The sequence below is a fragment of the Aythya ferina genome (assembly GCF_964211825.1).
Source record: "Aythya ferina genome assembly, chromosome: 1".
Lineage (NCBI taxonomy): Eukaryota > Metazoa > Chordata > Aves > Anseriformes > Anatidae > Aythya > Aythya ferina.
In genome coordinates, this window is record NC_140296.1 from 63,168,242 (window position 1) to 63,180,365 (window position 12,124).

The 12,124-nt window shown below is 43.1% G+C and overlaps 1 protein-coding gene across 13 annotated transcripts in view; it reads left to right on the top strand.

The window, feature by feature from the left end:
* The window catches only part of MCF2L (MCF.2 cell line derived transforming sequence like), a 153,645-nt gene that overhangs the window by 68,543 nt on the left and 72,978 nt on the right, over positions 1 to 12,124 (top strand). The window contains exon 1 of one of the 13 annotated variants that reach the window (XM_084532148.1): positions 5,622 to 5,738. The exons of the other annotated variants lie outside the window; for them this stretch is intronic. Coding sequence (XP_084388274.1) covers positions 5,717 to 5,738 — 22 coding nt within the window. The 5' untranslated portion in view covers positions 5,622 to 5,716. Of the gene's footprint in view, positions 1 to 5,621; positions 5,739 to 12,124 lie in introns of those variants that run through there. 13 annotated transcript variants of the gene reach the window in all.

Here is a 12,124-nt window from a genome sequence, read left to right on the forward strand (position 1 = left end):
TTCCCTCTCTGGGTTGCACAGAACTGAAATGACACAGCCTCTTACCCTTCATGATTTTGCATTCATCCTTTAAAAGCTTCTCCCGTGGTATTTTCCTCTTCTCTGTGGGCTGCAGTATTTCAGTCGTAGACCAGGATGAGATTGACTTCAGCATGGTAGGACTTCTAATGTATTTTCTTGCATTTATAAATATACCCATGTCTTGACATAGATTTTTCTGATGAGGGCTGTTATTCCTCTGTGTTTGAATAGAGCTGAAATTTTCCCCTAAGTCTTGTTGCTAATGTGCATGCCCACATGTTGCATGCCCTCTCCACTTGTGTTTCAATCTCAACAATAAAATCTAGGAAGGGGATTTGTGCTCAACACATTTGTTCTTTTTTGTTGTTGCTGTTCTCTTGAAGCACGCAGCAAGGAGACAAGGTATTATAAGCACAAAACAAATGTTTCCCCACGCACATGCTCCAAAATAGAGTGCTAAAATAAAAACGCATTCAGTTCCTGGCTGGAGACTTCTTTTCACAAGTGCAAGGTTCATACTCTGTTTCATGGGAATGTGGAGCATTTCTGGCTAGTGAAATTTTGAGTTTTCTTTGCTAGGAAAAAACACTTTTATCTAAAATAGTTTTAGCAAGGTGCCTGTGGCCACTTTCCTTAGAGATGCTATTCCTGGGTTCCTACCCCCTCCAGCAAACTAGGAGCAGCCTCAGTCCCTTGTACACCGCCTGAGCTCTTCACCCCATTTCTTCATGTATGTCCTTCAACCTAAGGACACTCAAGAGTCCTGAAGGTGAGAGGTGAAGATATGCCTAGTTGGTTAATCATGAAGGATAGTAGGATTGAAACAACATTATATTTTGGTTCTCTCAGCCACGGTCATTACTAGGCCTTGAGTTGTCCACAAAGCTAAGTGGGAGCATGGAGGATGGATATTACATGCATCTGTTGCACTAGTCCCAGAAATTAGATTATTTTTAAACTAGTACTTGGTTTTCTCATGAACGATTCACTCTGCTGTTTCCTCTGCTCTGAAATTTTTAAGACAGCAGCCTGTTCAGAGGTTATTGTTCATGTTATTGTGCATATCATGAAGGGTGTGGAATAGAGTAGTTCTAGTTGGAAGGGACCTACAAAGATCATCACGTCCAACTGTCAGACTACTTTGGGGCTGAACCAAAATTAACACATATCATACAAAGCATTATCCTAATGCCTCTTAAAGGTAGGCAGGCCCAGGGCATCAACCACCTCTCCAGGAAGCCTGTCCTAGTGTTTGACAATGCTCTTGATAAAGAATATTGTCCTAATGTCCAGCCTGAACCTCCCCTGGTGCAGCTCTGAGCCATTGATGTGCATCCTGTTGCTAGATACTAGGGAGAAGACCTCCCCACTTCCCCTTCTCAGGAAGGTGCAGAGAGCAACAAGGTCACCCCTCAAGCTCCTCATCTCCAGTCTTGACAAACCCGGTGTCCTCAGCCTCTCTCACAGATATCTCACAGAATTTCTAAGTTGGAAGAGACCTCAAGATCATCGAGTCCAACCTCTGACCTAACGCTAACAGTCCCCACATATCCCTAAGCTCTACATCTAAACGTCTTTTAAAGACTTCCAGGGATGGTGACTCCACCACTTCCCTGGGCAGCCTGTTCCAGTGCCTCACAACCCTTTCAGTAAAGAAGTTCTTCCTAACATCTAACCTAAAACTCCCCTGGCGCAACTTAAGCCCATTCCCCCTCGTCCTGTCACCAGGCACGTGGGAGAACAGACCAACCCCCACCTCGCTACAGCATCCTTTAAGGTACCTGTAGAGAGCGATAAGGTCGCCCCTGAGCCTCCTCTTCTCCAGGCTGAACAAGCCCAGCTCCCTCAGCCGCTCCTCGTAGGACTTGTTCTCCAGGCCCCTCACCAGCTTCGTCGCCCTTCTCTGGACTCGCTCAAGCACCTCGATGTCCTTGTAGCAAGGGGCCCAAAACTGAACACAGTACTCGAGGTGCGGCCTCACCAGAGCCGAGTACAGGGGGACGATCACCTCCCTAGCCCTGCTGGTCACACTGTTTCTTATCCTGGCTTGCATAAGAAATAGTGTGACCAGCAGGGCTAGGGAGGTGATCGTCCCCCTGTACTCGGCTCTGGTGAGGCCGCACCTCGAGTACTCTCCTCACAGGACGTGCCTTCCAGCCCTTTTACCTACCTCGTTTTTCTCCTCTGGATGTGTTCAAAGACCTTAACATCCTTTTTATATTGCGGAGCCCAGAACTGCGCACAATGTCCAAACCAGGGCCTCACCAATGCTACATACAGTGGGAAATTGCCCTCTCTTGACGGGCTGCCTGTGCCGTGTTTAGTACACCCCAAAATACATTTTGCCCTCTTGGTTGCCTGTGCATGCTGCTGGCTCGTACTGCCGTGCTCAATAGGCAGTGCTGGTGAACACAAGGGTTTACACTTCCTTTCTGTCTCAGCAGTGAGAACAAACACAGAGTCAGTGCACTGTAGGTGATTCTTTCTCCTCTTCTCCATTCGTATTTGTTGGTTTTATTTTTTTTTTTTTTCCTTAAGGGAGTAGGCAGCTTGCCAAAATATCAGGTTCCTGTACCTTACTGGATGGGTGTGTGTGAGGGTGATACATTTCTAAAAAGGGTGTAGCTCCTCTTTCACTTGGTTTTAATCTTTGAATGGAGACCGTAAAGCTTCCTCTTCCTCTCTTTGCATGTTTGGAAAGCACACCTATGACTGTTTTATCATTGTGTAAGACTTCTGATAACAAGAGTTAGGTTTTCATCATGCTGTGTTGCAGGTGAGACCAAACCCCTGCTGCTATTAGCAGTAATATCTAGTCAGCCAAGCGTACTGCTCAGGACTCTCAGTAGCGAATGTCTGAGACTGGCTTTGTGCTGCTAAATAAGAAATGAGTATCAGTGTGTATGCTTGATATAGTATATAATACATAGTGGGAGTCTCTAGCTGCCTTAAGACCATTCTTCCTGGAGCCACGTTACTGTGCAAGAGCGAGAAATAAAGTTCTGTGAGCTGTGATCTCTGCCTGAGGACTAGAGCTCAAGATGCCAATCTAGAAGCACAAACCTCCGCTGACAATCCTGGAAAAGAGTGAGTATGGACTTGGAGACAAGAGGGAGATCCTGTTTCTGACGTTGCAGCAAATGCTGCCATCTGATCCAAGACGGGTCACTTGCTCTGTCTCAACTTTCATGGATGTGATGGAACTGAAAGAGTATTTACATGACTCGTGGGAGTGGCGAGAAGACTCATTCACTAATTTTGATCTCTTTTCAAAATTAAATGGTGTAGTAATGACCTCCTGAAGTACAGAACGGTTAAGTAAAAATATTTCTAAGGAGGGTTATTTCTTTTAAATCTACCTTTCATTAAAAACATATGATATCACTTATTAATCTCTTGTAGTCTGACATACTACAGATTGCAATGGGCCTGAAATCGAAATAGCAGAGTTTAAAATAATCTGCCTAAATTACTTTCTCAGGCCATGTTTTAATGCCAGGCAATGAATAGACCCACTTATTGGTAGATTTATTATAATTTAGCAAATTGGTTTGTGATTACCAACAGGATGAGTGGTGAGAACACAGATGTGGGGCACTCCAGCAAATAACCTTTGGTGTGGTCTGTGGGTGGCTTGCAATTTGTTTGGTTTTGTGTTTATAGCCGGGTGTGCTGAAGCTGAAACTAAGCTCTTCCCCATCTGTAAATGGGATTTTATGAACAGATGTAACCATCAATCCTAGCTTTTTATCCTTGCTGTCCTTTTTCCTTGACCCCCCCTTGTCAAGAAAGGGCTCTTACAACATCTCGAAGGGAGGAAAAACAATCTGTTTGTTTTCGCATGGTTGTTGCTGTCACTCTCATTTATTGGTTTGCTCTTCATGGTAGGGAGTCTGGATTGCTGGTAGCTAATCTCAAGTGCATTCATTGACAGGTAGTCCATCACTGGGCAATTGCTTTAAAGGATCAAGCAAAGCAGCACTACTGAGCATTGGTGTCTGAAAGATCATATGGAATAGTTTATTTTCATTAACTGTTGCTTTAATTTCCCATTTTCTTACAGATAAAATTTGTACACCTTCAAGTAACGTGACTTTATAAGTTGTAATACATTTCCTTTTAGCAGTTCCTGCTGCTTTGGCAGGTGTCTTCCTAAGGAACAGGTGCTTAATGGGTTTGCCACCAAGCAAAACACCCTCGTTCAGTTCTGTCAAAGATGCTTGGGTGAGAACTTCCTCAGAAATATGACATGCCTGGTGCGTTTCTAAGGAACTTTTAACCAAAGGCTCATTAGAAAATGACGTCTGCCCCTGGGCAGTTCATTTCCTCATGTGCAGGACTTGGGGGATGGTTAGAAAAAGATGAAGATGGATTTACTGGGCAGCTTATCATTTGCTTAAAACTAGGGCTCTTAAACTGAGGGTCTTGATGCGCTGCACTTAGAATTATTTTTTTTCCTGACTGATAATATTAGGATATTTGTTCACATTTAGAGTCAAAGACTGAATTTAGCATATGCCAGCACTTGATGCAGGAAGACAAAACGTGGTAAGTAACCATGAACCAGCTAACCCCATGGGGGACCTCTGGTCCCGCTGAAAGGCGCAGTTGCTCTGCGTGTAATTTGAAGAAAGGTATCGTGTCCCGGGTGGCTTGGCTTTGACTGAAAGATGGAGTTTTGTGCTCTCGCTGCATGCTGAAGACGGGCTCGCAGATAACTAGGTCACTGTTTGCCAAACTATTTTGCACTAAATCGATGAGGAGCAACATGACCTTAAGTCTGATCTCCTTGCTCTACGAAGATATTGCTGAATCGTGGCTTCTTCTGAAGAAATGCACAGGTGTGTCTATTTTTTTTTTTCAGTTTTTCTTAATTACTTGATTGCAGGTCAGGGAGGAATTCAGTCAGACGACATCCTACTGAGGAAAACGTGACGTGTTTTTAGTACAAAGGCAGAAGTTGTACTCCTTTGTTCTCTGTGTACATGTGTATATAAGTATATTTTATTGTTATGGGTGGGCGTGTTCCGTGCTTGTGTAAATTTGCAGTGTGTATTTTTATTTCTGGATGTATTTCTCACTACCTCAGATGCATCCACCAAATCTATCCCAGTATTTCACATGGAAGGCACTTGACTTTGTTCAGGATTCGGTTGGGCAGTGATTATGGTGATCAGAAGCACTGTTAAGGCTTATGAGGAAAATCTGCTGTTGCAGCCATCCTGCTGTTCCTGAATGTGGGGTTTAATTTTCAGTTTGCTGCATTTCATGTGAATAACAGACATGTAATTTGCCCTGATCCCTATTTGAAGGGGGAGGGGGGAGCACAGTCTCTTTCAGAGGATGTCATTTGGCATCCCTTGTTCTTAGTATAGGAGAGTTAATCTCAAATGCATTATTTCTTAAATTCCTTCTGTCAGAGCTTTCTATAGGAATCTTGTTTCTGTTAAGATATAAATGAAACAGTGGAGATATTATTTGCTGTTAATAGTGCAGCTACAGTCCATGGCAAAACTGAAAGCGGGTTTTGTGAAATAGGGACAGGCAAAAATTGCTTCCTTATTCTGGTGCTTGAATTCACGTTTCCAGTTCTGTTTGCTGGTTTTGGTGTGCATGACTACTGCAGAGGAATAGCAGAGAGAGAGCACTGGATCGATGGACTGGTGTCTAAACTTCCACTATCGCTGCTTCTGAAATGTCAAATTTAAACAAAACAGGTAGGTGAAGGGTGGATCTTCTGCTAAGTATTGCTAATTTAATTATCAGCAAGTGAGTCTCAAAGTGCTCCGCTTCTCAGGAGCACTTCATGCTACTACGGGTAATACCAACAGGCATGCTGCTTCTGAGAAATGAACGAAAAACTGGGGAAAAGGCAAGCTAGCCGGATTGAAAATGTGGAGGCATTAATAATTCTGAGTAAATATGGGTCATTACGTGCATTCTTACATTTGCTGAGAGGGATGAGGTGGATTTAGAATACTGCTGGCTATTATATGAGAGGGGGGTTCTGTTCCAATTGCAGATCCAGGGGATGGTTTGTTTCAAATTGTGGTGCTTTGTGTCAAACTGGGGCGTTAGGCATGTAGCTGTGCCAGGACAACTTGTGTAAATTATCAGGAGTCGGACTCAATGATCCTTGTGAGTCACTTCCAACTCGGGATATTTTATGATTAAACACAGGGAGTTTTAATTTCTATTTAATTACTGAGAAATAAGCTTGCAGGGCTGTTTTTGTTAGCAACTGCCAAGGCTCAATTTTCTTATCATCTGTCACCATTTCTTGAGCATGTTCATGGTGACACTATTGAAAACACTTTGTGCTCAGAGCTTCCAAAGGGACAGAGGTGATATCCCCTTTTGCGGTGCTGTTCTTTCCTCTTCCTCCTTGAGTGCTCTGCGGGATATCTTTATTTTCCTAGTCAGAAAAGGGGAGAGAATGAAAGCAGGAGAGAGATCTCGGATCCTTCTATTCTCAGTTCTTGGAAACTTTCTTAATTTCTGAGGAAAACAATGTCATCTTGGGGAATTCCTTGGTCAGTCCATCACAGGGAGAAAAGGTAGGGAGATAGGAAGAAGGATGGATGAACTGAAAAGAGGGGATGGATGTTGGATGTGGTTGCAGGACCCAATTCTCTATTTGGCTTAAAGACTGAAGATAGCTGTGAGCAATTCTGGTTTTCAGTACGCAAATGGGGATGAGAGCATCTCCTGTCCTGTAGACGTGTTACAAGTATAGGAAGTTGCTGACCTGGTCAGGATGTTACAGTAGGGGTCTGAAGCCAGCACTGCCTCTGTATTGCCCTGGGTCCACGTGTGCTAGCAGGCTCTCCCTGATGGACTGGATCCCCTGGAGGATCCCTCTGAGAGGTTCTCCTGGTTTGCTTTTATGTAGGGGAAATGTGGGAAGAAGATGACAGTCTTCTTAGTCCTCTTCCATGTGGTCCTATGTGAAAGCTTTATCTGAAAGGAGGAAAGCAAGGCCGGTCAGTGCTATGCTTGTTTGCCATGGTCTTGTCAGAGCCATAGTACTGCAATGGGAAGGGACGTACTGCTGGGTGAGAGCTTTGCATCCTGCAGAGCTGTTTGCTGTTGACATGAGGCCCTTTATAACCCACAAAGGGTTGAGAACAGCTCTGAGGAAACAAATCGTTGGTTGGGTCTAGTCAGAAAGCAGTGTTATTTCATTATGACTCTGGGATGTTTCTTCTTTGCTTGTTCTTTGGAAATGCTATTTCTTAGTTTTGTTATTTTGTTCTTATTTTTGTTTTACAGAAAATTGATATACTATATGGCATATAGCAGTAGACAGATTTTATTAGCCTGTGCTACAGCAGAGGCACCCCAGGGGATGGGGTGCAAGGTGTGTCAACCTAACTAAATTTTACCCTATTCTGAATTCATTTTTAAAGTCAGTATACTGAGTTTAGTACACAGTTTAATTTGCATGAATTTTCTTGTTGTAAGGCCATGATAGCCCTTCTGGAAGTTTCTCTTTTATTTTCAGGATTGTGGGGTGGACTTGGGGACTTTTGGCCAGGGAATTCCTTCAGAATGACAGAAAAATTGAGGTTGGACAGGATCCCTGGAGGCCACGTAGCTCAAAGCAAGGTCGTCTTTAGAGTTGAAATAGGTTTCTCAGAAACTTGTCCATCTGACTTTTGGACATTTCCAAGGGTGGAGAGTGCCCAGCCTCGCTCTTGTGGTGATTTTATTTTTCCCTTGTGTTGATCTGGAAGTTCCCTTGCTGCAGCATGTGACTGTTCCCTCTCATCCCTTTGCTGTGCAAAGCTTCAGTAGACATTCAGTCCTCTATAATAAACATTAGTGGCCTTTAAAAACTGAAATAAATCATAGAATCATTTAGGTTGAAAAAGACCTCTAAGATCATTTAGTCCAATCTTCTACCTAGTGCTGCCAAGTCCATTAAACCATGTCACTAAGCTCTACATCTACACATCTTTTGAAGACCTCTGGGGATGGTGACCAAAGTACTTCCCCCATGCAGCTTGTTTCAATACTTCACAACCCTTTCAGTGGAGAAATTTTTCCTAATATCAAACCTAAACCTCCCCTGGCGCAACTTAAGACCATTTCATCTGTCTTATCACTTGGTGTCTAGGAGAAGAGACTGCTCCCCACCCCACTATGGCCTCCTTTAAGGTCACTGTAGACCACAATGAGGTCTCCCCTGAACCTCCTTTTCTGCATGCTAAAGGTGGTCACTCTAATCACTTCCAACATGGTCGGTTTAATCAGTGCAGGTGGAAGTACTTTGGGAAGCACTTCCCCTTAAACTAGGGAAACTACTGTGAATTACGGGGGAAGACATCAGGGCACTCCACAGAGGAAGCAAAAGTGAAATGCATTGTACTGTAGAGTCAGGAGGTTGTGCCTCAGAAAGATCGAGAAGATCTAATCCAGTTCATCCGTGAGATGAAGCCAACTCTCTAAGCAGAGTGAAGGACAATGACTTATGGTGTCCTCCACGTGAGGAAGTCAGTAGATCACTGGTGGAGGAACTGTCTTTCTCGTGCCATGACCCCGTGCAGTTTACACCACACTAAAAGCCCCAGGCCAACGCCTATGTTCTGAAGGCCTGCAGGCCCAATTACAGGTTGACTTTGCAAGACCTCTGCCAGTGACAACTCAAGAAAACAAATGCATCTTAGCAGCAGTCAATCCTTTTAGCCACTGGGCAGCAGCAGGAGGCAAGGGGAGGCCAGGAAGCTCATCCCAGCACCGCAGCTGCCAGCAGAGACAAGGCCGGGGCTGAGGGGAAGGGGAGAGGCAGGCCCAGGGGATGGGGCTGCCAGGGTGGATGGTCCAAGCTTCTGTAGAGCACCTCGACACTGTCACTAGAAGTATTGAGCTGGTGTTTTCTAGGACCTGTGGCCAGGTTTTTAAAAGGAAATGCTTGTCTTCACGCTGTCAGTATGACTTTGCTGTTCTTTTGGCTTTTTCTGAGTTTAACTTGTGGTCAGTCTCAAAGGATCCTGTGAGGTCAAATGATCTCTTAGAGTAAAATACCCACCAGCAGGGAAGTTCAAGCTCAAAGTTTGTTCTTTCCCCTCTTGGCTTCACGTGATGGATGGGAGATTTTGTCTCTCATCATTACCATGGGAGCCTAGTATGTTTATGTGGTTTGCGTGTGTTTGTTTTTCCTCAAATACTTCTGTAGCTGCTGTTTCTCGGGTACTTGCTGAAGCATCAAATACTCAGAACTTTTACTCAGTCTTCCATTGGCAGGGCTTTTCTCTTCCAAATGCAGCCCTGTTGCATTTCTGTTGTGTGCAGAAGACACGAATCCTTCAAAAACAGAAGAGCAGTAGCTCATAGTGCTTTTTAAAGACGCTGCTTTTTATAAACCTTCGTTTCATGGAGTCTGTGGAGTTGTAGTAACTGAAGGTCAGCTCCACTTAGTCATCTAACTCAGAGTAAGCATATCTATTTACTTCTCAGTTAATATGACAGGTATTTGTTGATTTTAAGCACTAAGCAAGGCTTTTGTTTTACTTGAGACAATGAACTATGATTTCTCTTAATGAACGAACAGCAATTTGTTACTGTTTTAACATGCATCTTCTTTGTACTTGGCACAAAGAAAATATGGAAACTTTGTGTTCCAAGAATCTTAAGCAATTTTCCTTTTTCCCTTAAAGCACAAGCTTCAGAGAAAGAGCTGTCAGTCTTTGGATTTAAAAGCTAGCAAACCAATGCCTCAAAACAGAGTTAACATTCAGGTTAGGCAGTTTCAGAATCTAGTGTTTGTTGTTTTTTGGGGGAGGGGTTGTTGTGTCCCCCCCCTGTTTTTTGTTTTCCTCAGATGAGACACTGGAAAAAAAAAAATCCAAGAAATAATACCTTCATTGATTTCGTTTTGCATAGTCAGTTTACATCAAAAATAACTTACAGGGCCAGAAGTTTATTTAGGAGAACTTGATTAGTCATTACAGCATTGTACCAAATTCTGAGATTAGATAATGAATGGATGCTTAATTTGAGACCTAAAATAGGTGAAAATGCATCTCTGAAGCAGAGGAGGGGCAGAAGAATACTTCCTGCCAAAACCTGAGCGTGCTGCCTCCAAAATGCTGGATGTGAGCAGCAGAGCTGCCTGTGTGGCATTAAAGGATTCTTTAGCTGCCTGTGAGAGATACTGAACCATGTCCTGCCTCTCCATTGCCAGAAGCAGTAAGTATTAGCACTGCTTGAGAGAGACGTGATGGCTTTCGTCTTTTTAAGGACGCCAGGCAGTAAGGCACAGCAGTTCCAGAGCTGCTCTATCACCAGTTCAGGGATGTCTGGGGAGATGGGACAGCTGCTTTGGTTACCAACTGGTCAGCCCCTTCTTTGTAAGTCATCTGTAGTCCTGAGTACTGGGAGCCTGACAAACCCCTGCAGTTAAACACACATTAGCTGGAAAGTGTACTCAGCACCACGTAAGCTGCTTGGTGAATGCATGGTTCCTCCTTCAGGCTGTCAGATCCATGAAGTTCTTTACATCCCCTTTCAAACCATTAGCTTGTAACTGTACAGCTCCGTGGCGAAGTGTGTTCATGTCTGAGTACTATCAAATTCATTGTCTGTTAGAAGTGGTTCAATCCACCCTCAGTTTTGCTGAAACCCCTGTGGTTGTTATCACAGTGTTAAGGTGCAGCACTGAACTTTGAATCCCGTTTCCAGTTTTCAAGGAAAACACTGTCTGGGATCATACTGCGTCAGTGCAGGTTGGTAATTCTCTTTGAGCAGGTGAACTTCTCTTCAAAACAGGTGTGTACAACTAGCTTCTACCACTTTGCTGTTTTATAACTGTGATTTCCATTTTCAATCAAGAGCAAAAGTACACCTTGTTTAATATCCTGTTTCCAAAATACCATGCAAAAACAGTGTCCTGTTTAGTAGAGTTTGGAGATACTCGTGCAGCTGATTCTGCAAGTGTTCCCTTTTCATTTAAAGCTTTTGGATATGCTTTGAGATGTGTGCTTTTCTGCAGGGAGAATCTTGAAAGTAGAGGATTTCAGTAGTGAAGAGTCCTCAGTTTGGTTGCTTGGGAAGATCTGTGCTTTAGGGTATGTGCCTAAGCTGATTGCACCACCAGTTTTTAAGCTATGCTAAAGATGCCTTGTAATTTGCATGCAGTTCTTCTATTTAGAGTTGTTCTTTCTAGTTTCTCTATTGGTAAGACTTTTTTTTTTTTTTTCCCCCTCTCTTTACAAGGCTTTAGTACTTAAAAACCAAAATTCCCATAATAATTTTCTCAGCCAACTGTGTGTAATAAGATTTAATGCCCTAAGTCTAACATTTATATTTTTTAATTCCATGGAGGCTTGCTTGATAAAGCACTGAGTGAGACACATCTGGGTCAATCACCTTCTTAGGGCTTGAGTACTTGGTAGGGGAACGTTCTTCTCTGATGCACAGTCTGTATCTAATAGTTCTGTTTAAAAAAATCCTTTTCTTTTTGCAGAAATTGCTCCTTGGAGATAACTTTAAGTACATCTAATGCTTCAGAAATATTTTTATACTATATCTTCAGTACAGTTTGCAATATTAAGGACTTAATGCCGCAGGTTTGGCAATATCTGTTAACCCTATTTTGGGGGCATGGTTCCTAGCAGTTGGAAACTATCCTGCAAGAAGAGAAGAAGGTTTATCAGCAGGCAGAAGATCAGTTCATTGGCTTTCTTCAGAACAACCTGGAAAGGGGATGAGAGGAACGTGACTGTTGCATTAGCAATGACATGTCATATACACCATGTAAAGTTTTGCTTTTAGGTAGTGGGTTCATGTGACAGTTGTGCTGTCCTTTGTCTCTGTAAGTCCTCTGCTGCTGGCAAAAAGTGATGCTATGAGGCGGCTGTGTGGAATGATTTAAAGTTCCTTGTCTCAGTTTAGTAAGGGAATAATTATCATAACCTGAAATAGCACAAAGAATGTCTCTTTGTCACCAAAAGAGACTAGGTGTGTGTAAGTATTGTATAGAACAAAAGCACGTGAAAACAAATCAGATTGTAACTGGTAATTCTTTCTTGCAACACTTGCAACATCTTTTTTTTTTTTTTTTTCTTTTTGCCCAGCTTCATATTTGATTTATCTTGGTTTG